The sequence below is a fragment of the Sporothrix schenckii genome, assembly GCF_000961545.1.
Source record: "Sporothrix schenckii 1099-18 chromosome Unknown Cont47, whole genome shotgun sequence".
NCBI classification, from domain to species: Eukaryota; Fungi; Ascomycota; class Sordariomycetes; order Ophiostomatales; family Ophiostomataceae; genus Sporothrix; species Sporothrix schenckii.
In genome coordinates, this window is record NW_015971148.1 from 814,260 (window position 1) to 838,907 (window position 24,648).

The 24,648-nt window shown below is 53.0% G+C and overlaps 9 protein-coding genes across 9 annotated transcripts; 5 read left to right on the top strand and 4 right to left on the bottom strand.

Moving 5' to 3' along the window:
* Window positions 1-1,778: 1,778 nt before the first annotated feature.
* Window positions 1,779-4,176, bottom strand: SPSK_03087 (uncharacterized protein; the record flags this gene model as incomplete). The annotated part of the gene is made up of 3 exons (XM_016729928.1): window positions 1,779-3,742; window positions 3,811-3,898; window positions 4,042-4,176. The coding sequence occupies 3 exons, from the start codon at window positions 4,174-4,176 to the stop codon at window positions 1,779-1,781; spliced, it is 2,187 nt and encodes a 728-aa protein (XP_016584855.1).
* Window positions 4,177-5,820: 1,644 nt separating this feature from the next.
* Window positions 5,821-6,633, bottom strand: SPSK_03575 (uncharacterized protein; the record flags this gene model as incomplete). The annotated part of the gene is made up of 1 exon (XM_016730412.1): window positions 5,821-6,633. The coding sequence occupies one exon, from the start codon at window positions 6,631-6,633 to the stop codon at window positions 5,821-5,823; it is 813 nt and encodes a 270-aa protein (XP_016584856.1).
* Window positions 6,634-7,777: 1,144 nt separating this feature from the next.
* On the bottom strand, window positions 7,778-8,417 carry SPSK_03635 (large subunit ribosomal protein L18Ae; the record flags this gene model as incomplete). The annotated part of the gene is made up of 2 exons (XM_016730470.1): window positions 7,778-8,113; window positions 8,196-8,417. The coding sequence occupies 2 exons, from the start codon at window positions 8,415-8,417 to the stop codon at window positions 7,778-7,780; spliced, it is 558 nt and encodes a 185-aa protein (XP_016584857.1).
* Window positions 8,418-9,743: 1,326 nt separating this feature from the next.
* On the top strand, window positions 9,744-11,354 carry SPSK_03280 (COP9 signalosome complex subunit 12; the record flags this gene model as incomplete). Its single annotated transcript, XM_016730119.1, has 4 exons — window positions 9,744-10,577; window positions 10,646-10,707; window positions 10,767-11,178; window positions 11,271-11,354. 4 exons carry the CDS (start codon window positions 9,744-9,746, stop codon window positions 11,352-11,354), a joined length of 1,392 nt encoding a protein of 463 aa, XP_016584858.1.
* Window positions 11,355-12,870: 1,516 nt separating this feature from the next.
* Window positions 12,871-13,782, bottom strand: SPSK_03548 (uncharacterized protein; the record flags this gene model as incomplete). Its single annotated transcript, XM_016730386.1, has 3 exons — window positions 12,871-13,452; window positions 13,516-13,563; window positions 13,633-13,782. The coding sequence occupies 3 exons, from the start codon at window positions 13,780-13,782 to the stop codon at window positions 12,871-12,873; spliced, it is 780 nt and encodes a 259-aa protein (XP_016584859.1).
* Window positions 13,783-14,783: 1,001 nt separating this feature from the next.
* Window positions 14,784-15,002, top strand: SPSK_03815 (uncharacterized protein; the record flags this gene model as incomplete). The annotated part of the gene is made up of 1 exon (XM_016730647.1): window positions 14,784-15,002. The coding sequence occupies one exon, from the start codon at window positions 14,784-14,786 to the stop codon at window positions 15,000-15,002; it is 219 nt and encodes a 72-aa protein (XP_016584860.1).
* A 778-nt stretch (window positions 15,003-15,780) lies between these two features.
* SPSK_03736 (uncharacterized protein) lies at window positions 15,781-16,152 on the top strand (the record flags this gene model as incomplete). The annotated part of the gene is made up of 1 exon (XM_016730570.1): window positions 15,781-16,152. One exon carries the CDS (start codon window positions 15,781-15,783, stop codon window positions 16,150-16,152), a length of 372 nt encoding a protein of 123 aa, XP_016584861.1.
* Window positions 16,153-20,151: 3,999 nt separating this feature from the next.
* Window positions 20,152-21,546, top strand: SPSK_03363 (uncharacterized protein; the record flags this gene model as incomplete). Its single annotated transcript, XM_016730201.1, has 1 exon — window positions 20,152-21,546. One exon carries the CDS (start codon window positions 20,152-20,154, stop codon window positions 21,544-21,546), a length of 1,395 nt encoding a protein of 464 aa, XP_016584862.1.
* Window positions 21,547-22,463: 917 nt separating this feature from the next.
* On the top strand, window positions 22,464-23,711 carry SPSK_03417 (uncharacterized protein; the record flags this gene model as incomplete). The annotated part of the gene is made up of 1 exon (XM_016730255.1): window positions 22,464-23,711. One exon carries the CDS (start codon window positions 22,464-22,466, stop codon window positions 23,709-23,711), a length of 1,248 nt encoding a protein of 415 aa, XP_016584863.1.
* Between the last annotated feature and the right edge of the window lie 937 nt (window positions 23,712-24,648).

Consider the following 24,648-nt stretch of genomic DNA (forward strand, 5'->3'; position numbering starts at 1 on the left):
AGGTCCAGAAGCAAGCCATTGGGTCTTTCACTGGAGTGTTGTCATCCGATGCGCCTTGACGCTTTTTGGAACACTGGCGAACTTCGGCAGCTTGCTGACGAGTCATTCGCAAAGTATCGGGTGGTGACGATGGTCAGAATCAAAGAGAACACAAGCTTGGAGATTTCCGAACGAAACCGACAAATCGAATGCATTGCGCCCAGCGATTCAATGGTACACATAAAAGCCAAATCAACAAAACAACTCATAAGCACTGGCCAGAAAAAGAGACCAGGTGTGGCAATCAAAATCAAAGGAATGGCCCCCAATCTCGGCCTGCTTCGTACGTTCCTCTTGTCCCTTACTTTGCGATCCCATGCCCGTGTTGGGTCGCCTGTTTCGGTGGCCTGCTGTTGGTGAGCGACCTGTTGGCGGGGCCCGAGTGAATATGCAAAAAGAAAAGAAAAAAAGAAAAGAAAAAAAAAGAAAAGGAAAAAACAGGAACAAGAACAGGAACAAGAACAGGGCCACCGTCGACGGCCTTTAAAGCGGCATTTTTTGTTTTCTTTTTTCTCTTTTCCTTTCATTTGCATGCGCCAAGCTCATGATGCTAAGATGAGGAGATCTTTTCTGGAAAGATATGCAAGGTGCTGCCATCCGCCCCGCAAACAAAAGGGCTGGCTGGCGATGCATCTCTAAAAAGTGCACATTCCACAAAGCGGCTCTCTGCTTATGCAATCGAGTGACATGCCTCATCCGCCTCTTTTGGAGGAGCCAAACGCTTAGAAAACTCTACTACGCTGTCACACCGCTGCAATCAAATCGTATTGACGAGAGTATGTATTCTAAAACCTACGAAGTAAGAAAAGGGAGGATGCGCTGCGAATATGACAGGCCGGATCGCTGTATTGTTCTTTTCATGCAGGACTTGACAACCAATTCCGGCCGGGTTTTTGAATGGCACGGGAGGGCGTCATACGGGCCACATTGTATTCCCTGCTCTTTTCATTTTCATTTCACCCTTCACATGTTGTTCACATTTGCCCGTCCGTGCTTTCGCCCTCCCATTGGTGGAGGCCGGATCTAAACACCCTGTCGACTGCTTCTTACGGGGCCGAGCTCACGATCGACCGCAAAAGCGCGTCCGCCTGGACCCCGGCAGCATGAATGAACTGAGGACGCGTTTTGCCCGTAACCAAGCAGAGACAGCAAATATATGGCACGCCAGGACGGACCGGCGGGGGACTTTGGTGGCTGGCATTTACGTGGCTCAACTAGGCTCCCGAAATTATTACAAACAATTGGGCACGGCCTGGATGGTGGCCGCGCAGGCAGGACCGGTGATGTACGAAATCAACACACGTGTTCACAGTGCATACTGGCCCGGACGGTGCCAGCGCGGGCGGCCCGCGACACGACCAAACAAAGTGTAGAGACAGAGCACGGTATCCAATGAAGGCATAAAATGAAGCTACCAGTGTCTGGTGAATTTTGAGAGCGGCTTTACATGTACTAAAAGCCAAAAGAAGTGCGTAATGAAAATTCAAACGAAAAAAATAAAGTCGTACAGTCATGAGGATCAAGTTGGCAGAGCAATCAAAAAAGAAGAAAAATACAACGTGTGTTTGTGCCGGGATTCGTATAGTCGTAAAGGTGATATGTCCAAGAAGAAAAGTGCAAAGTGCAGAGTAGAAAAAAAAAAAAAAAAATCCAACAATCCAAATAACATCATCCAAATGGTCGTAATTTGCCTGGACTAGGCAACAGAGGGACCGAAGCGCGGTCTTTTCAAGGCCAAGTTACCGCTCCCGGTCCATATCTACGGCGCTGATAGGCCGCTTGAGAGGCTCCGACCGCAACGGGTGTCGATCACGCTCTCTGTCTCGGTCCCGGTCCCGGTCCCTGTCGCGGTCACGCCGGCTGCTCCGGTAGTCGCGGTCTCGGTCGTCGTCGCGGTCGGCCCGGTCAAGATCACGGTCCCGCGGCTCTCTGTCCCGGCTTCGGTCCTGGCTTTTCGCTTTTTTCTTCTCCCGTAGTGTATCACGCGATCCGCGGTCAAGTATGTACACTGCATCCCGGTCACGGTCTCCGCGGTCTCGGTCACGCTCACGGTGGTTCATGTCGCGGTCTCGGCCACGGTCTCGCACATCACGGTCACGATCTCGATCTCGATCCCGCTCCCGCTCTCGATCACGGTCCCGATCACGGTCTTTCTCATGTGACCGATGGCGGCGCTCAACGTGGTCGCCACGGTTGCGCTCCCGTTCACGGTCGCGGCGGCCCATAAAGTCTCTGTCGTCGTCTTGATCCCGTCGCAGCGCCCGATCACGGTCGTGCTCGTGATCGCGGTCACGGTCGCGCGGATCCCTGTCCTTGTCTCTTGGCGGCCGTCGATCGCCTCCAACCGATGCACCATCACCTTCATCCGAGTCGTACGACCAACTCCGGCCTGCAAGGCGTGAACCTTGCAAGCTCTCTTTTGAATACCGAAGTGGAACGGCGCCCAGACCGACGTTGCGGGGTTGTGACCGTGATGCACTGCGCGGCCGCTCTGGTTTCGAGACTGCGCCGAGAATGCCGTTTGGTAGTACGGTCGAGAGCTTATCACGTATGTCGCTTGCGGCACCAAAAAGCCTTGGCCGAGATTCATCGTTGCGATGGGGAGACCGATGTGGTGAACGGCCCTGAGGTGGCATTGGAATACGCTCTTCCGTCCGTCTTCGGTCGGCGCCACTGGACGAGCTCTCCCTCTTGCCCGATGGCATGGGCCCCGGCGGGAAGGTGTCGGGGAGGACTGTTGGGCCCTGTGGAGCGTACATCCGGCGCACAGAGATAACAGGCGGATCGTCGGGCCGGCGAGACCGGCGGGCGTTTCTAGCTCTTATGGATGGTAACTCATCATCGCCGTCGTCGCTTGAGTCACTCGATGAAGAGTGGTGGTGGTGCGGTTGGCTGTGGCGCCGTGGCCGGTGTACATAAGTGCCACCCATATTCATCTGACTTTTAGAGTGGATCGGAGGTGAATGTGTCCGCATCTTGGCTCCGCCAGGCCCAGCAGCTGGCGGGTAGTCTGAGAAGCTCCGTCGGCGTGTGTTGCGCCGGTCATCTTCTGGTGGGGAAAGTCGGACATGCCGAGTCCATTTTGCAGCGGCAGCAGCCGTGGCAAATGATGCGGCCGCCCCTGTGGCAGCCGCTGACATGCCTGACGGCACATAGCGAGGTGGAGCGTGGTTGAACGAAAACGCTCGCGCATTTAAGTCTCCTGGACTTTCGGGGCTGCCATGTGGGCTGACGCCCCGTGCTTTCGGCGGGGGAGAGCTCGGCGGGGGGCCTGCTCGAGAACGCGAGTAGTAATACGTGCCCTCGGTAAAGATCGGTTTCGTCGTGGTCTTGGGTGACGGCGGGTCGTCCTTGTCGGCCATGGTAGCTTCACGCTGCAGCTTGTTTGCGCACTGGTCGTGCCATTTCTCGACCTCCGCATCAGGCAAGGAGGGCAAGGCCTCCTTTGGGAGGTCGGCGGGGAACGGCTTCCCGGTGTCCGGGTTCACGAGACCCCATTCTTTCGCGACACGCTGCAACAATGGCACATGGACGTCAGGTCCAAGCAGCGTCTCAACAGACTGCCAGCGAACGAATCCTTTGGGAGTGAGGGCAGGGATCGAAGGCGGGGCGAAGTCGTCGGCAGTTGGCTGGAGAGAATGCTGGCAGCCAGTGATCTGCCAGATAAAGGAAATGGACTGGTGCGGTGAGTCGACAAACAGAGCTATGAGTGACGAGATGATTAGCTGTTCGTGTTCAGATTGTGTGCTCGGAGTGCATGAGCGCACTTACAATCGTAGTTGTGGCCAACGGCTTTGTAAAAGGCAGCTAGCTTGGGCGGCGACAACGTCTTGTCTGTTTTGTCGCCAATGTTGTCGATCTGGACAAGTGCGCAGGTTGTGTCAATATGAGCTCATAGTCCGGTGGTGATCTAGACTAGCACGCAGCGCTGCAATCACAACAACCAACACAAAAAAAAAGGAAAAAGGAGGAGGAGGAGGAGGCAGAGTCTAGGTTTCTTACAATATGCTGGGCCATTGCACGCAAGAACGTGTTGAACAACGGCGTCGGTGCCTTGTCGGGCTGGAAGAGGTAGCCATAGTAAGTTTTGGGATCGGGCGGCACGTCTGGATTGGGCGGCGGTGAGGCGGTCGCCATTATGCAGGGTGCAACAACGGCGGCGTCGGCGACAACGGCAGTGGGGAGGTGCTCGGTATGCGATGGTATGACATGGATGTGGAAGAGAAAGAGGAAAACAGAAGAGTGACGGGAGACACAGAGAGGGGAAGTAGACGAGCAGAAAACGGCAGACCAGCCTGGTGATATTCTATCAAGGACCGAATCAGATAAAAAGGCAGGCGCGGCACAGTCAGCTCATTCGTCGAGTGGTAGGCTGTTGGTCAGATGCAAAATGGAGGCTTGCAGCGCATGCAGGCAGCCACAGCATCTGGTGCTGCGGGAAGGCACCTTGGGGGGCTGATGGGCATGAGCAACGGAAGAAGTAGGCACGACATGCTGCTCAGGAGGGAAAGAGCGCCCAAGGTTTACGACATACATGAGAACAAACAAGGCCCCGTTTGTTTCCTTCCCTTTTCAGAAATTCGATGGTAGCAAATCGAAAAAGGGAAAGAAGGCCCAGTAGGCAGAAAAGAGGGTCTGCGAACCGCTGCAAAGATTGAGTGCCAGTTGAGTGTAAGCTGACACGCACGAGGAAGACACCAGATGGCCAAGCACGACAAACGGCTGAGAAGCACGAGAAAGGTGGGGAAAACCGAGTAAGAGAGGGGAAACTGCGCAAATATGCATTGGCCTGACAGGAACGGCACAAGTGATTCAAATGCGCCAAGAGGCCACATGTGCGCAGATTCAGTGCCTGGAAGGTGAGATACGAGGGACAAGGTTCGAGGAGGCAGGAGGATATACTTTTATACCAACAAATCGACGATGGGAGGGTGAAGCCAAGATGACATGACGTTTGGTGGTTAGCAGCGGCTGGGCGGTCAGACCAGGTAGAGCGGGAAAATTGCCCTGTCAAGTGCCAGTGTCCTGGAGCGTTTTGCTGACGAGTAGTAAAATGAATCGCCATCATACCACCAACGTCAGGAACACATGAGATTTGACTTCATTAGTGCACGCAATATCCCGCGGCAGTGCTAACCCCTTCTGCGATATCAAGTGCGACTAGTGAAGTTGGTAGGCGAGCTGTGGCCGAAAACCGCCTGTTGCTCCACAACCAAGGCAGCTATTGCATGCTTTCTCAGTTGTTTGGCAGTTTGGCAACAGGCCGCAACTGGGGCGGTGAGCAGTTGGAGCAGTTGGCCTCCGACGACCTCATGTGTGAAGGTTAATGGCTTTGGTAGCCCTCAAGAGTCATACAAATTCTGAGTTCCTCCATTCCTTGTTGCATTCGTGTTTCTTCTCGGCCATATGACCCCGGGATACTACAGGCCATTAGCCAAGAACAGGGATCATCGCAAGGAGAGGTGCTGTACGACTGAAGCATGAAGCTGTGTTCAGGAGACAGTGAGTCTGGTGCAGTGAGAAATATGCAAACCCTTCCCTTATTCTACTCAAAGAAAAGCGCGTTGTGGACAGAACATTCCGGAGGCAGTTTCAGGGCGCTGCGGAATATCTTATCAATATGGTTGAAACAATGTATTATGCTACAAAAGCCACCAGTCATCTCCATCTTTCGCCAAGTACAAACAGGACGAACGAAGCCCCAAATCCCCCTCTCTCTAAAAGGAACGCCGAGGTGCAGATCTAGATTCAATGTCCATTCATGGAGCGGGTGCTTCGTTCTCAAGCTTCAGCATTTGATAGTGTCTTCCGTCCGGGAAAGTACTGCAGAAAGTGCACAAGAATCTGGATGCTCGTCCCGGGCTTCCGATTGTCCTCCTCCGTGAACTGGAAGACCTTTTCAAACCCTGCCTTGCCGGAAACCCGCAGGCTCTCCTTGTTGAAATCTGCTATAATCGCCATCAGGATCTCTTCAACCACCACCGTGTCTGCCGTTACCGTGGACGCCAATGCCGCCGGGCTGTTGGAGCTTTCGTCGACCATCTCCTTGGATCCAGGGCCCGCCTTGGCTGCCAGCTCCGGAGGCAGTGAGGCTCGCGCGACCCGCACCGGTACCGGTGTTGGAGTGCGCGGCAACGCCGAGTACAGCTGCAGAAAACCACGGACAAACTCAGTGGCATAGCCTTTGCCCCAGCACTCCTTGCGGAACATGTAGCCCAACTCGGGCCATCCAAACCCACCGGTGAAATTGTGGACGCCACCCATGCCGACCAGCTTGTTGTCCCCCGCCTCGCGTAGGCAGATGACGCAGTTGTATGTTTTGGCGTCGCCGGGCGGTAGAAAAGGGGTGAGGCGGTCGCGGGTGAACTCAAGGTCGTCGTCCGGGAGGCCGCGTCTGGTGTTGGCCATGACCTCGGGTTGGGTGCGCAGCTCGTGCAAGGCGGCGAGGTCTTCCTCGACAGGCGGGCGGATGGTGAGACGCTCCGTTTCAAAGGCGACGCGCTGGCTGTTGGGCGGCAACGGGAGCGCGGGCATTGTGGAGAGGACGGTAACCCAGTCCTCAAAGACCTTGGACCCGTCGGTGACGTGTGTCATTCTGGCGGCTGGTCGGTTTGTTCCGTGCGTATGTCTTCCTCTTGTTTTATAGAAAGAATGTCACGTAGCAAAAGGCAACAGCGACGATGAGACACGAACTCGTTTTCAACTTGCGGGAATATATGCTTCTTATATGTCGTAGGATTGGTACTGATTTCAACTAAAATTCCCCGACACGAAGTTGCGTGCTGGGTGGTATACGTTATGTGAACTCTTTAAAAGGAGACGCTTTATACGTCGCATGTATGCGGCTGGCAGATCGAGCGTCAAAGGTGCGGTCCAGGCCTCCGCGCTTGCCCGTCTCAGCTTCCTAGTTTGGCAAGTGCCGGACCCAAACTGTGTCCAAGCAAGCGCCGAGTGACGGAACGGAGTGGAAAGTGCACCGTTCGCGTGCCTCTGAGTCATTTCTTCGCAATACCCCTGCACAATAGCCAGAATATTCATACATCGGGCGTAATACATCGCCGCACATTGGGCTTGGACATCCCGCGCCGCCCCCATCCGTACGAATAACCCGACCGTGATCGAAGAGTCCGGATGGCATCGTCAGCCCCGGAGCGTCCACCGCCTCATTGTGACGTCTTGGCTATCGGGTTATCAGCTGAAAAGGGCCGACTTGGAGATGTATTTCTCGACAACAGATGGACTACAAAACACAATCACAGGTTGACAATCCTCATTTTTAAATAGCTTTTTATTGTTTTTATTCGTTTTCACAACTCTCTTGTTTTCCGCCTGTTTCCGCACCGAGACATCAGGACAGAAAAAAGAAAGTGAATGCTAAAGAACCATGTTGTCCCGTGGCCGAAATAGAGAGAAACACCCTTGAGAAAAACCACCCAATCGCCCAACACAATGTTAACAGCACGTCGTCAAAACCCAGCTTTTGTTTTCATTGTCGGTGTCCCATTGTCATGTTGGCCTTTTTTGTGCTGTAAAAAGAGGTTTGAAATGTTTTATTTTCCTTCCGCTTCAACTTTGTCGTCTTTCGGTGGTTTTGTTTCCAGTCCAAAAACACGCACAACTCCGCCAGGGGTCCGTAAAAGGACACAAAAGAGAACTAAGATGGAGTAAAAAAAGGGACATAGAAATTTCGAGATACAGTGCTCTCCAACTTTCTTTCTCCCCGTCTCTTCTAAGCAAATTAAGCAAACGTGGCAGGGCGCTTTGCGCTGAAAATCTTCTTGGTCGGGATCTTGGGGACGCGGTGGGGCAGGGGGAAGCTCAGGTTCTTGGTGATGAGCTGCTTGATGTATGGGCGCTTGACGTCCTCGCCCTTCTCAATCTCGACAACGCGCAGGATGTGGATCGACCGGAAACGGGCGCGGTGGCGGGCGGCCATGTCCGAGTACAGGGACTCGGCGGCAGCGGTTCTGGACAGCTCGCGGTACTCCTTGTACATGTTGTGCGTGCCAGACCGCGAGTCGTAGCGGAGCCAGATGCCAAAGTTCTTGACCTTCAGGGGGTGCTTCTCGGAGATCTGGTGGAGCGTGTTAGTTCTGTGTCGGGGCGAGTTGTGTTGTTGTTACGGCTATACGGCCATCGCTCCCAGTTGCACATACCTCGTTGACGGCAACGATCTCACCGGTGGCCTTCTTAACCTTCTTCAGGCCGCGAAGGAAGTACCAGAACCGGGACTTGGCAACGACCGTGTTCGGGGCGAAGATGCGCATGCGGTACAGAGCGGGAGACGGGTTGGTCTCGGTCGGCAGATGCCGGCCAATGACCTGGTACTCATGAAGACGGCCTGCAGAGGAGATTGTCAGCAATTCTGTCCTGCCCATCACAGCACTGCAACGTTCTATCCAGCTTCTTTCGATTCAGTTTGTCATTGCACTGCGCGACGGGGTCAACGCTGTGTGGGTGGACAAGGACGGGAAACGACTGTCGTTGTCGAGAAGAGAGGAACGGTTGAGGCGTGAGACTGCTGTCGTTTGACCGAGGATCGGATTCGAGGCAAGGTGCGAATGAGAATTTCGACGTCGGCCATGACCGTGGTCGCATGACAAAACTCGGATCGCTCTAAAGCCGCCCGCATTATCCACAGATCTATGTCGCGACGCCAGCCTGTCGATTTATCGATCACGGATGCCGTCAGACCCAAATCTCCCGATGGCCAAAATCGTCGACGGCCAAAAACTGCAACGGCATGTTTAAGGTTCCGCCGGCAGTATGCTGCCCTCGCATCGTCCAGCACGTCCGTCCCGCAATCGTGGCCCTCTTCAAGTGTTTCCGGGTTCGCTCGTCAATGTTGTCCTCGTCGTCCGTGTCTCCCAACATCTTGTCGTCTCCCGTCGCGGCAGAGGGCAAACACAAGTCGGATCGAAAGAAAAAGCCGTCAAAGTAACATGCACGTAAGTAGAGGTTTTATAGACTTGTTCTTACCCATCTTTGCAAAGAAAATGGATGTCAGTAAAGTTCGAAAAGAGTGTCGTCGTTGATGGGATGGAATGGCAAGGGAAAGGTCCGAGTAGTCTCTCACCTTGAAAATAATTTTCCTAAACGCTTTGGTGGTCGTCAAAATTTTGGTGGTCTTGGTTTCCGAGGGAGAGGGGCGCGCCTTGCAATTTTTTTCCCTTCTTGGGTTTCTCTCTTCTACAGGGTAAAAACAGACCACAGTGGACCGCCTGTGGTGGTGTTCATTGGGCGCTGCCGAATTTTTCTGGGGCTTGAAAACCATTAGTGGGCGCAAAAGGACAGACAAAATTGTGCGTCGGACTAACTTATGATCCGTGTCCGGGAAATAAGTGGGCCTCAAAGAGAGGCTCATTCGACTCGACAAGCCAGTCTGAACAGTGGATCTCATGCTGACTAAGCTAGCCAATCATGTGCAAAAGAGCTCAAAGCTGTAATTGACAGGCGTGGGAAAGTGGGATACACCGTCGTGCACTGTGTTGATGCCCTGTCCTCCAGCTGGCTCCAGACGACGCAACTGGCCGTTATACTGAGATCACGGACTACGGATCACAGATTACGAGATACATCAGGACAATTTCTCGCCAAAGACGCTAAAATTTAACCTCTTAGCGTGGAGTATCTGCCGGGCAAAGCTACCCAGTCACTGCGCCTGAAGACAGTGAGAACATAATAGACGACCAGCAGCAGTCAACATGGACAAGCTATTCCGAGAGTTTGGGCAGGCTATGCAGCGGTACAACGGCAACGAACTCTCATTAACACTGTCCCCCGTGGCGCCGGCCGACGACCCGTACCGGTTGCGGAACATTTGCAATGGAGCCAACCACCATGATGCCAAGGCTGTGATCAAGCGCAAGATCCAGAACAACAGCGATGGCCTCGGACATGCCGAGGTAATGGGCTGGACAGATGTGTACTATGCTTACTGGAAGGCATTAGGGCAGATTCTGCTTGTTGAAGACGAGCAAAGCGGCCGCGGCAGTGGCCCAGTGTCTACCTGGACGAGGGTATATGAGGCCTGGAAAGATGTGATCAACGCCGTGCACCGCGGCTACACGAACCACGGCTTCGAGGCGTGGACGGTTCCGTGCTTGTACGTTGTGGGCAACCACCTGCGCATCTTTGCCGTGCGGGCCGACGAAGAGCGGGCCAACGCGTCCAGCTCTGCCACTGGCCCGGCGTTTGTCGGCGAGGCGGCCTTCCAGGACGATTTTGACGCGGACAGCGAGAAGAACCAGCAGCTCGAAGACTGCGCGCGGCAACTGAACCGGCTGTTCCAGCTGTGTCTGAGCGACCGGACGCAGGACCTGGTCCACTCGCGCAAATGGGGTATCTACGGGCTCATCAACCTGTTGTTCAAGACGTACTTCAAGCTCAACTCGGCCAGTCTGTCGCGCAACATTCTGCGGGCGCTGACGGCGTATAAGGGCGACATGCCCGGGCTGGACAAGTTTCCCCGGTCGCAGCGAGTGACCTTCAAGTACTACGAGGGTGTCGTATACTTTCTCGAAGAAAACTATGCAGAGGTACGGCGCGCTCTTGGACTTGTGCGCGCCCCAAAATCAATACAACGGCCAAGGCTGACACATTGTAGGCAGAGACACACCTTACAGAAGCCTACGAGCTATGCTACACGCACGCCACAAGAAACAAAGAGTATGCAGGCGACGGTCCTTTCCCTTTCCAGTCGACTTGTTGTCACTAACACCGTGTAGACAAATCCTCACCTACCTTATTCCTTGCCATCTCATCACCTCTCACGCCCTGCCCAGCAAACAACTGCTGGCGCCCTACCCCAAACTCCAGACACTATTTGGGCCCCTCTCGGCCAGCATAAAGAAGGGCGACCTCGAAGCCTTTAGTCAAGTCCTGCACGACAACGAGGAAGACTTCATCAAGCTGCGCATTTACCTGACGGTCGAACGCGGGCGCGACATTTGCTTGCGCAACCTGCTGCGTAAGGTATTTATTGCGGGTGGCTTCGAGGAGGCCACGGAACCGGGCAAGGCGCCATTGCGCAAGACGCGGGTACCCATTTCGCACTTTACGGCGGGTCTGTGGGCGATGAAGCAGACAGACCTCGATCTGGATGAGGTGGAGTGCCTGCTGGCCAATATGATTTACAAGGTTGGTTTATATCACTATCCTCCCTCCGTGTCTCTCGCCCTCTCTCCAACTCTCTCTTTTGAACTCCCATTACCCGTGCTAACTGTCATCAGAATTTCATGAAGGGCTACATCCACCACGAACGGGGCATTGTCGTGCTGAGCAAGGCTGAAGCTTTCCCTGGGACGGGTGTTTAGACGTGACGAAACGGTTACTCTATGTTTCTTATGGTATATGATTTGCCGAAAAACGAGCTATTTCATGTGGTTCTCGAGGTCTTCATACGGCGTTCTATTCTTTCACGTTAACATCCGTTTTATTTGTTTCCTCTGGGCCATTTTCTCATTGCATTATTATAGATGAAGCGAAGCGTATCGGATTTCTTGCGACGCACCATGACGTTGGTGTATTTGTAGATGGCTATACTCAATCATATCCATGAATGGTGAAAGATCCAGATGCAACGACTATGAAACAGTGAGAAGTCCATTTGGGTCAGGTTGTAGTTGAGTGGTTCTATGGGGGCTAGGTGGAATAGGCGACTGGCAGGACGAGTCAATGTGCCGTCACTAAAGGCGGCGTTACAAGACGCGACAGGCATCACGAGATGGGCTGTCATAATGTTCACGTTATATAAATTTAAGGGTTTAAGAGAAATATAAACCTTTTGTTCTGCTCTCCACAAGCACATGAATAATTAATCAGATATGTTGAATAGTTTTAAAAAAAAAATTTACTGAAAAAAATCTAATTTACAAAATAGGAGTGAATACATAATATGAAAATGTTATTTCATTTACTTGACTATTACTTTCCTTACATAGAAATCTTGCTGGAATGTCTTCCTACACCTTGCCATCTACCAATAACATTTGTTTCCCTTTTTCGTCCCCTTCTCGTCCCATCAACCCGTCTCATCCGTCGTTCCGTTGTCTCTAGTGCCGATGTGAATGATGTGACTATGTGGGCGAAAGTGATGAGCGAAATGGTAGAAGTTTTGGTCAGGACGAAAAGAGATGCAACCGTTGACTGGCAAAAAGAAACCTCTGACCCAAGTATCGCGTTTATTTGCTTGGTTTTCGAAGGCGGACCCAGCTTATACAGATAGACCATCACCGCATATGCACGAAAAAAGGGTGACAAGCCCTTCCTCATCTGGCCCCTATTGCGGTTCGCATGCTTTCATGGTTCTCTTCCTCCATAATTGTTCTTCTTGCTGTCTCCTATCCAGCTGTACCTGCAGTGTTTTCTCCGAGTTGGGGCAGATTTCTGGCGACGTCATCGTCAGACATTGGAGGGGTCTTTGCCGATCAACAGTTCCCAAAGTGAAAGCTTCTGATGGTCAGCATCGGGTCTCTCTTCTTTCCCACTATCTCTCTTCTCATTTTATTTTGATTTCATTTTTAGGAAGAAAATACAACGCGCCACTTCCGCTCCATGTTGGAAAGGAAAATCAGTTCACAAGCAGATCGCATACATAAAAAACGGATGATAGGAAAAGGAAGGGCCAAAAAAATAACAATAACAATAACAATAACACAGTACTTCCCCCATGCCACTCTGTCAGTAGAATCACTGAATAAGACAAGTCAATCGTAAAGAGATGAGTAGAGCATAATAAAGTATACCGTCTCATGAGATACTATAACCGTAAACACCACCAGTATCACCACCTAACCTCGCGTGTGCAAAACCTCTATGCATCTCCCTCCATTAATACAGTCTCTCAGCTTCAGAAACTGCACTGTCAAGGGTCGGCGACAGGGGCTCCCAGCCAGAGTGGCACGGTTGTACCGCTTGCTGTGACTGGGTACTGGACGGCTGCGGGTAGTATTGGTGCTGTTGAATGTAGGGTTGGTTTTGTGGGCCCCGGTACTGCTGTGGATTGGGCTGCTGGTGATGGTGTTGTTGCTGCTGCTGTTGTTCTTGGTGGTTGTGATGCTGGTGTTGCTGTTGTGACCGTGGCAATTGTCTCTGTTGCTGTTGCTGTGGATATTGGAAATACTGCTGCTGTCTTGAGTAGCTATGGTTGTGGCTGTGCCGGCCGTGGTGATGATGAGAAGAAGACGAAGAGGACGCAGAGCTGCGGTTCGAGTGTGTGTGTGATTTCGAGTGTGACGACCGTCTGCCACCGGCCCGAGCAATGACGACGGGTTGGTGTAAGGGGCGCTTGAGAGGTGCCTTGGGCGAGATGGACAAGGATGACGAAGAACCGTCCGCGGCGGCCAAGGATCGGGCGGCAGCCTGGCGCTCCCACATCTCCATGGACTTGTTGCAGAGGTCGTCAATTTGTTCCTAAGGAGGAGAGCGTGTTAGCGGTGTCGTATGAATACCCGCGAAAGAAGGGACACCACTGACATCTGTCAAGCATTCGCCAGGTGTCGTGATGAGGAAGCCATCTTCGCCCTGAAGGAGACACGTTTGTCAATACCGAGGAACTATCTGCTTTGTCCACGGAGAAAGAAAACGACTTACATCTTTTGTGTATGACCTGACTGTGGCATCGGATCCCAGGTAGAACTGGATGTGTGAAGTGATGACCTTCTTGTGAATATCTTTGTGGGGTATCCAGTACTTGTTCATGCCTTGAGAGTAGGAAGGCGGTGAAGAGCAGTCGTAGTTCATAGTAAATCGGTGTAGGAACGAAAAGGAGATGTCGGGTTGCACCGAGAGAAAATGGCAGCAGTTGTATTAAAGTAATGCAAGGTAGATTAGAGTGACACGAGAGAGTTTCTGGGGCATGCGAGGTGAATTCAGCACGGACGGGGACTTGAGTGAGGAGGTGCCTCCCTTATATATGCAGATGAGGAGACGAGAAGATGGGGTGCCGCCTCACGACCGCATTTCTGGATCCAGAACTATGCGGAAGGTGAGAAGAACGGTCCAGAATTCGGGAGCCGCGGTTGGAAACAGAAAACAAGTAGTGCCCGACCGGCGCATCCTGAACAATAGCTCCCAGGATGGATCCATACCATGCTGTGATGCACTGATACACCAAGTGCGGAATCAGTCCGTTACGCCAGTTTCCTAGAGTGGTTACTGCCGATGCCAACTGCCCCCGATTTACTTCTATTTATTTCCATTTTGACTTGGGCGGGCTCGGGAGTGCGCTTTGGGTTGAAATGACCGGACTTATAAAGACAGGTACACACCATCCTAAGGACATATCATAATAGCAGCAAAAAGGATCCTGGAGCTGGGCTCCATTTCATCACGTTCCAACATTATTCGTCGATCAAGGGGGAGAGGGAAGAAAAGGAATAAGGAGAAGGCCGAGCTGGGGCCTCGCCTCATTTTTTTCTTGTTTTTTTTTTTCTGTTTAGATTTTAGTTCACCATACTCTCCTTCACATCGTCCAGCCATTTATAAAGCTTTGCATCGGTCTTATCATGACAGAACCTCTTCATACACAATAATGGGAATGGGTATCAATTTTGTCGCCGCTTTTTCATCTCAAAACGCCTGGTAGTGTGGGCCGCAACATTGCGGCAAAGTACCGCATGCACAACAGCATTGCAGAAGCTTGGGTTAATGTTTTGCACAAATGTGATGGATGCTGCCAACTTTTTTTCCTGGCCAACCCGGCCACCATTTACGAAATTACACGATGTCGCAGAGAGCCAATGATGGCTTTTGTTGACGGCTCTTGGGCCACGCTTAGTCTAATGTGTGTTGGGACTTTTGAAAATGCGCATTTGTATTCTTCCATTCCCGCTCAAAACGGCGCTTTTATTTCCGTGTATACGGTGGATTTCCCCGTCCACGCAGCCGTTGATGCAGAGCAACAGAGACACGAGGCTGAGGTTCTTGCACATTGTGCAGCCGACTACTCAGCTGAGGCGTAACGTGCGAGAGCGAGATGTGACCACTTTCTATTTGTTTTTGTTTGTATTTTCTTAATGCTTTTTTATTTTTGTTTTTGCTTTCCATTTATCAAATTCTATTTCCAATCATATTTCTCTTAGAATCTTTATGTCGCCTTATTTCTCTGGCCCAGGTCGGGAATTTACTGCCGTATATGCATTTTCAAGCATGCCTAGGTGGGTAATTCTGGCTCCAAGAATGACGTAACTGGCACATTTCTTGCACACGATATACCGTCTTTGGGCGTGAATGCTGCCATTGGATCTACCACAATATCCTGATCTTACAGACAATAATAAACTGTACTTCTGGTTTCTTCTTCCCCCTTTATTTCATTTTAGTCGTTTCACTCCTCTTTCGTATTAGTAGCCGCCTTTCAGGCATCAACAGCATCAACAATTGCTCATGACCGTCCACCTTTACCCGGTTTTCATCCAAGTCGCCCTTAAACCGGGAAGGAATCTTTGCTTTGCGAAATCTCGCGAGGCCGCGTGCAGATCGCTTCCAGAAGCAAAGATATGCACACACACAGAGACAGAGACGAGACAGACTAGGCCCGTCCTCTTTTGTCCGTACAACATCGCGCTAACACACTAATACGATTTGGCTCGAAGTGGACCTCTTGACCTACTTATTCCAGGCCACCCCTGTTATTGCCCAGAATCAGGCGAGGCTGCCAGGGATTTTTCAGATTGATTGGGTTTAAATGTCTCCGTTGGGCGGCAAAGCTAACAATCTCACAAACTACGGCATGCGGACATGCGGACAAGCGGACAAGCGACGCACGGCACTCTGTACCGAGAGCTTGACGACCGCAATATTGGGTCGGTGAGGCTCACACCACCAGTGCCTTCTGCACTCCACCACACCGACATATGGCGGACGCAATGCATACTCGGCACAGTCAGCAAGGTTTCCTCGTCCCCGGTGCTTGTGGAGACTTCTGGACAGCATGTTACACTCTCGCTTGCACTGTACCTCTCGCTTCTTGGCCCAGAGCTGCCGCCTGCCGAAAGGAAGCCCGACCAAGCGAGGGCGAATGCCCGACCACCTGACGGTTCTATTACTATTTTGTCCCCCTTGACAGCTCCGCACTGCAACTCCTCACTGGAGGCACTAACGCAGGTCTAAATCGAGGGTCAGGAAGCAACAAGAGTGCTCGTCACCGGTTGTTCGTCACCTGTCGGTCGCCTCTCGGACTGCCTGCCTTGCTGCCCGTCATAAATTATCTTAGGACTTGGGCAGAAAATAATATGACAGATGACCTGCTTTTCTTGCCCATCGAAACCAACCTGTTAGACGACGACCCAAACGTACTAAACGGCGGGATCTAGGAAAACGATCTAGCATTCTGGCAGGGCTTCTTCCACCTTGTTGCAGTATCAACGAAAGACGCAGGTCACCTCGCCTGAAATAGGCACCGGGCACATTGTTTCTACACACCGTCTCCATAGCAGAATGCTGTAGCCCTTGCCAAGTCACCGTCTTATCGTGGTTTCTTGTCCAACTTAGGAGAAGAAAACAGGATCTTGGGGGTAGGAGCAAACGGTGTGGGATCACCAGCCGCTGAATATTTCGATCTCCTTACTTGATGGATGGTAAAAAAAGAAACGAAAACAAAGGCGACGCAAAACGAGGCGGATGATTCACTCACACTAGGGACTCGGAGTGAGATGCCGCTTCCTCTTGCCCTGTCTTTCATTGAAACAAGAAATGAAGACCTCCCACCAGCACCACTTTGACGGCCAGAACAGACCAAGAAAGCAGAACGCCGCTGCACGCCTGCAACATCGCCCTGACTTTTGTCGTTTCTAGTTTTTCATTTTCCGAATACATGGGCCCACTCAACCAAACCCTGTCGCCATCTCCCGCAAATAAGGCATCAGAGGCGGCTGTGTGTAGATCTGCCCAGGCAAATAGGGCTATCAGACGATGGTGTTGTTGGGCCCTTTCCTTCCTTCCGGTCCAGGATCTCTTAATGATTCCAGGATGAGACTCCTTTGATGCAAAATAGCGTATAAAACCCTGGTCGGGGAGATGCACGAAATATTGTTCACCGACTTTGGATTTTGTCGTCCTCTCTGCAAGGTCCGCACAATGTCCCGAGTACGACGTCGAGGCCACGGCAGCGGCCCAATGGACACGAAGGATGACCTTATGGTGATGGCAACGGGCGTTGGGACGTTCAACCGTCCAGCGTTATTTCTATACATGCACCGCACACCAGTACCACCGCATGTCCGATGCGCCGTGTGACCTGGCAAGCAACAAAAGTCTGCGTACGGAGCGGTGTCGAGACCAGGTAACTTAGTGCTATGCCTCACCAATGACAGAGCCACAGGGCACACATGCATCTCTGCAAGCCTGGACCATCCATGATAGGATGCTCTCGACACGAGGGTATCTCTGTGCTCGCTATCTGTAAAGTACTCTGGATCGTCGTCTAGAACAGTCGCCGAAGCCCGAGTTTGCTGCCCAATGTATCGTCGCAAGACTGTATCTAGACCGTTCACGCCGGCTGGCTGCTCGGTAGTGCTGCCGTGCCTCATTACGTATCCCCTGTCGATTTACATAGGATCTCCTTGATATAGTCGAGCCAGTCAAAATTTGCAGGACTTTTCTTTTACACTGCCGCAAGAGCCAGGGCTTCGCCACTATCGTCAGCAATGTCACCAACACAAACAACCGACCTGGTCAGCCCTGGTTTTTTATTGTAATTACTTTACTCGTTAAGCGGGCATAATGCCAGTATTAGACGGAACGGGCTAGCAGGTTGTTTGTTTCAAAACTGTCCGTTTTGTCGACTAGTTTGTTTTGCGTATGCCGTCGTCAATGCGGCTGTCGGCCTCAAACTATTCGTGCCCTGATACCGTCCCAATTGTTTGATGTATTTTATATTAGTTTTTTCTTATTATGCATCGTATGGAGCATAACATCTGTTGATATGTTTGTTTGGGTGGAACCGTCGCCGGCATATTGATAGTGCATTTGATTGTGGTAGTCACAAGTGGTCATCTGCCGAGTATTTACATGTATCTCGTACCATAATCTGAGCGAAAGATACATACAGATACCTAAGCAATCTGTCAGTCGTTCTTCAGCATAATCGACAGGTCCAAACGGCTGTCGCCACGACGGAGCCTATGACGACTGAGCCGCAAACATCCACCGTGCCGGTCGTCGCATCGCCGTGACCTCTATTATTATTATCGTCCGGTGCAAAGACAGGAGGCATGCGTATCATGCAGCAGCTGCATCTTCAGCGTAGACGAAGATGCTTCCCCCAGAAGGGTAGGAGCCTGGTGTTCCAGCGCCTTCTGTGGACTGTCATAGGCCTAGTGGCCGCACAGGGTCGCACGTGCTGCCTTTTGTGTCGCCATCCCACTCTCTGTCATCGTCCTCGTTTCGCCCCTGGTAATAGGTCAGCTCCTGCCATGCACGAGTTCCTTCTGTTGTGAATCTTTCTTCGTATGCTCCTTCCCCCCTTCGCTGCGTCGCTCTCATCGCTCTTTTCATCCCTTGCTAAGAAGGCGCGACCGCTGCCTATTTGTATCGTAGTCATTGTCTGAATCTCCAACTTCGCGCTCACTCTTTTCGTCGCTCTCATTCTTCGCTACTTTGCGTTCTCACCAACACACTTGACTCGACGCAATTTGCACTTCATTTGACTGTTCCGTCGCACCAAACCACGGCCTAATTCCTCCACCCCGATACGCCGTATTGCTCCGTTGTCCCACCCTTCGCGTTGCCTCAAACCTACGGTCAAGCTACAAACCGATAAAAAACATCACGGCCTCACGGCCAGACAGAGGACCAGTTAACCGCCCCATTTCTTTTAGTGGACTGGCGACCCTGACTTAAGATACCTTTGACGTCTCTCTGGCACGCGCACGTATGACACTCGGGCGCTACGACCGTTGATTGGGGGCCAGGCCCTGCTCGTTTCGTTATCCACAACGGTGCGGTCCCATTTTGCCTGGGTCGTGGGTCGTGCTCCGCTCTCCGTATTCCATTCCCCCTTTCCCTGAAGCTGCGTCATACGTCCACCCTGCCACGGTCATTGCGGGTACTGCGAAACCAAGAAAGACAAAACGCTGCCAACAGCAGAAAAGAGGGGGAGACAGCGGACACGACGGCCACAAACTCCATAATCTATCACGTCTTCGGACCAACCGGACATCACAATCTCGAACAAACAAACACAAATCGAAGACGGGCACGGGAGACACGACGACAGGCACGACGACAACCCTGACCACATTCGATAGGAAATCCAGACAAACACATACAGAGCTGTGACCGACCTCGACACCAACCTGCTGCAGGCATCCGCGAAGCAAGCACAACTCCAAAAGTCAAACGGGACAAACGAAAACGGGACAAACGAGACGACACAAAAGCCACACGAAAAAGGTCCGTACGATCGCAGCTGGCATTTGCATTTGCGCTTGCATGTGCATTTACTGTTATTGCCTCGCACTCCCTCCCGCAATCTGCATCAAACAAGCTCCTCTTCCCCCCGTTTTACCATTTGCCTTTTCCCGCCGTCAAGTGATTCACGTTCTCAGCCGGGAAACAAAGGAACCAAAGGAACCAAAGGAATCAAAGGAACCAAAGGAACAAACAACGTCCTCCCCCCTCCCCCTGTTGCTATATCGTCGCTCCTATCATTTCACCCCTCCTTGCCTCCGTGTCTCCGTGATCCAGGCCTGGACCACCTCAACCAAACCTTCGTTCCCAACCAAGCAAGAGCAAGCAAAGCCGCCAGCCTAGCAGGCTGCCGCCGCAGTGAGACAGGAACAGGCACAAGAGCACGAATAGCGCGACGAGCAAATAACAGCTGCTTTCCGCCCTCTTTGCTCCTTGCACTCCCTCTTTCTATTCCTATCTTTCACGGGTCCCTTCGTGTCGTCGTATTTTTCATTCGCGACATCCCCCCTCTCGCCGTTTGTTCCCTCGACTTCATCCGGCTCCTCTCAAGCGCTGCTCTCGTCCACGCCGATTAACACATTTTTCCGACTAGAACGATCGATAGCATCGCCGTTGACGAACGGCTCAAAAGACCTACTGCTTCCCGGCAGCCACACACATTCAACGTCACGCTTTCCCGAGAAAGTAGCCTTCCTCACAATGAGTCTCTCCGGCTCTGCTCCATTGGCCAACACCGGCAGCAGCCACAGCCAGACACTGGCGCCGCCGTTTGAGCCCATCGCCGCCTCTTCTTCCTCCTCTACTGCCCACGATGAGCAAGCGACCGCTGTGACCGGCAGCGCCTCCAACGAGAAAAAGCAGAAGAAGCGTCGTAGCATATTCGGCTTCGGCAAGAATAAGGTCGAAGGCGCTGGAGCAGACACATCGTCGTCCGCCGCGTCCGCAGCACGGGCAGCCAGTACCTCTCCAGCCACCGGCGCTTCCCTGCCACCACCCACTCTGTCAAAATCCCCGCCGCCGCCTCCTCCCAAGACGGGCAGCTTGTCCAACACCGGGGTCGCACCAAAACCGCCCGCCAAGGACGTGCCTGCTCGCAAGCCCACCTCGCCGATCTTGACCGACAACTTCAGCCCCATGAGTGCCAGCATTACCAGCAGCGGCGTTGGTGGCAGCACCACAACCGGCGGATCCAATTATGGTGGCTACTACGTGCTCCCGCCGTCTTCGCCCGGCCGTAGTATTGCTGCGCTCTCGTCATCGCCACGCATGTCGTCGCCTGCCGGCTCGCAGATCTTTGAGCGCGACGTTCAAGAAAACAACAGCGTGCTCATGCCGGGCTCCCCTGCCATCCCCTCCCACATTACCACCGAGAATTTTATTCCGCCCGTCCTCGACGCCTCCTCCGAGGCCATTACCGACGGCCACCTCGACCCGGACACCGTCGAGATCATTACCCATGCACACCACCAGCCGGCTGGTCTTGCTGTAGCTGGTGGTGGTGGCAGCGGCGGCGGCGGCGTTAACAGCTCTGCTGCCAGCGGCACATTTGCCTGGGTCGACGACGTTGCTAGCAGTTTTGTGTCTGACAAGGACGACAACGCCTCAAACTACGGCTCCTTTGACACCACCGATGTGCGCCGTCTCAGCTTTATCTCGTTTGCCGACGTCGTGCAGGCCGAGCATCAGCAGCAGCAGCAACAGCAGGCCACCGCCGGTCCCGGCAGTCTGGCGGGCCTGACCAGTCTCGCAGCCCTCAGCGGCGCCATCAACCGCTCTCCGTCGCCCATGCGCTCGCCGACCACCACCGACCGCTTCGGCACGAGCCCACCTGCTAGCAAGAGCGGCTCGGTCAAGAACCTGGATCTGTCTCCGCAGCGCAACCCCTCTGCCGCTCCGAGCAAGGCTCTCGGGTCTCCCACACGGTCTCCCAAGATTGCCGCCATTAGCACCGGCAGTGGCAGTGCGCTCTTACAGGTCGCTGGTGGCGGCAACGGCGCTGGTGAGATTTCGGTGGAGACCATGTCGCAGGCGCTCCGACGGACGGGCAGCGGTGATCTGAGTGGTGTGCGGAGCACGCCCCAGAGTCCTATTTGAGGTCGGACGGACAGTTGTCAAGAGAGGGTCCTTGTGCCTTTCCTTTTCTTTCATTTTCACTGATTTCACTTTTTGGTGACACTTTACAACACTGTACGAGGGGAGCTTTTTGACGTTTTTTTATTTTATTTTTGGATTTGGAAGCAGTGTAGGATTTCTGTGCCCGGTCTTGCTTTGGGTTGACTCCATTAATTCTCAAACTTCCTTTCTGAGCGACGATACCGATTTGTTATATTGGACCAAAGGGATGAGGAGGTGGCAGAGATGATGTTGGAAAGATGCAGGAAAGGCTCAGGCCCGAGAACAGCTTGGAGTTGCTGCAGAGGATGATTTGGAAGTTTTCTCTTTCTGTTGGTCACATTTTGCGTTATTTTATACCATTGGGTTTTATTTTGTGCGAGTATATATCGTTTTTGATTTTTTTTTTTGCATTTCAATACCGAAACGGTTCTTTTCCCGCACGACTATATCTGCTTCTCTGCATTCTTATTTGTGTCGATGGTCGAGGTTCAGCTTGTCTTGCAACTCCTCTTTCCGCACTGTGGGGAAGCTTCCTTGACAACTACAACGTACGGTTGTACAACAGCAACGATCTTGAGAAAGATGGCATAGAAGTGACGCGGGAGAAATCCTATGTAAGTCATGTCTGTCAATAATTTCTACCGGATTTTCAACGACACGATACAAGCTGCCAGCTGATGTTGTTAACAGACTAGACAAATGAAGCATGTGCTCAGCACAGTATTCACATGTTAAGCACTGTCTCCAGCTGTTGGCGGTCCCCCGCATACGTCATCGCATATTCAGCTATAAGAAATGGCACGCCCTAAGGTTTCGACCACTCAGCTCCATTAAAAGCATTGTTCAAAGCGCAGCAAAGCAACAAATCACAGCAGCACAGAAGACACTCATACAACATGGATTGGATTAAGAAAGCGACAGAAAAGGCCAAGGGCTTGGTCCATGATCACGAGGGAGGGCAGAGTGGTGGTCAATACCCGCACCAACAGCAGCAGCAACCAATGGGACCACCGGCGCCCGGCCCCCCGTCTGAGCCCGTCAAGGTAGACAACATCACGACGAGCTTCCGCACGTGTGGTCTGCAGCAGTCGAACTTCCCGCATGTCTTTCGCGACGGCGGTGGCGGTGGCTTTGTCGGCGGCAAGCACCTCATCATCTTTGCCGACGGCATGTACACAAAAGGCCAACCGCCGACGGACCCGAGCCGCATTGTAAGCTTCGTGTCCAACTCGATTGCCGTTGCTGGCGACGGAGCTGTGTCGGGACCGCCTACGCTCACGCGCGTGACGGATTTCGGCAACGCGACGCAGGGGCCCCAGCAGGCGGTGCCGTTCTTGACCGACCAGGGCGAGTCCGCCATGGCCACGGCCATCTGGCCCAACCACAACATTGCCCCGCTGCCCGGCACCAACGGCACGCGCGGCGTGGCCTTTACCGAGGTCATTGACCGCAACCTGTTCAAGCAGCAAAAGTTTGCCCTGCTGTACAACACGCCCATCGACATCCACCTCGACGCGCAGTCGGGCACGCCCGTCGTGTCGCGGCCGGTCAAGAACCTGTTCAACGTCGGCGAGCCCATGTTTGGCTCGTTTTGCATCGTCCACCCGGACCTCATGCCCAACGGGGGCGACGGCTACCTGTACCTGTTTGGCCGCGTGTCCGAGGCCGCCAACCACAAAAGCAACGGCCTCAAGCTGGCGCGCGTGCGGCCCGAGGCGTTTGCCGACCGCCGGCAGTACGAGTTCTGGGACGGACAGCAGTTTGGCCCGCAGATGCCCGCGCTCGACGACGGCGGCGCCGCCAACGTGCTTGACTTCTCGCTCGACGCGTTTGGCAAGTGGTATGGGCCCGCGACCGGCGACATCTGGTGGAGCCCGGTGTACAACGAGTACATTATGCTGTTCCAGAGCGGTGCGGCGGCGGTCGACGACTCGCTCTACCTGTCGCACAGCACGTCGCTGACGGGCGGGTGGACGAAGCCGGTGTCCATCTACAAGATCCCGCGGTTCCCCGACGGCTACAGCTACGCCTTCCACGCGTACCCCGCCATGGACCCGACAGGCCAGAGGGTGCCCCTCTCCTGGACGCAGGACTCCAAGACGCAGTCGTGCCGGATCTACACTGGCGAGGTGCTGTTTTCATAGAGGGGGATTTTGAGATGTAAGGAGGGTGAAGCAGGGCAACAGCTATTTTGGGTAGCATGGAAACGAGGAAAGGGAATAGAAAGGGTAAGGCAATGGAGACTGTGATGCAACGGGGCATAGTGACGCAATAAAGATTGGATATCCATTACCGGACGAAAGCCACTTCGGGATTTCATACCTTTTTGTATATGGAATGACGAGAAGTATTCGAGGAACTACCCGTCTGCAACATGTGAGAGTCAGGTTCATAATAGTTTAATGGACGAATGGCGTGGCGCTATCGACTGGAGCCGGCTGCAGCCGTTGTACTGTAACACTGCGGGCTCCTTGTCCGAAGGAGTCACGATGAGAGAAGCGAGCTGCGGTACTTGTTAAGGTGACAAACAGGACGACAGACGACAAGCGAGTAAGATTGGACGGCATAAGGCTCCATGCACTGCGTTGGCTTTAGCTGTTCCGTATTCAAGGCACCATGCAGGACATCGGCAGTCGGTATAGTTCAAAGCGAAAAAAAAGAGGGTTTGGCCATCTACTCCACTCGGATCGGCCCTGCCTCGCCGGTTTTCGGCCCGGAGGTCGCCCTGGCTGGACAAGCAAGCGGAAAAGAAAAAGGTCAAATTCCATTCTGTTTTGGAGCGGTCCAAGGTCCAATGGATATACAAAAGGTGGAAGCAGAACAATTTCTTCTTGTCTGTTTCCGTCTCGCAGTTTTCGCTGGAAGGACGAGAGCAGTAAAACCAGGAAAAGTAATAAGGAGGTACATCGGCGCCGTGTCGGCAATTGGCCCGTCCAAGGACATCCAAAACCAAAGTCGTGCATCAGCACGGCGTGTGGAGTATTTCTCCAACACGTTGTATGGCTGACTGCTGGCCCTTCTGTCGGATGGACACCGGAGCGGACGCACCAGTCCGAGGCTTCGCTTTTAGTGTTTGCCAAG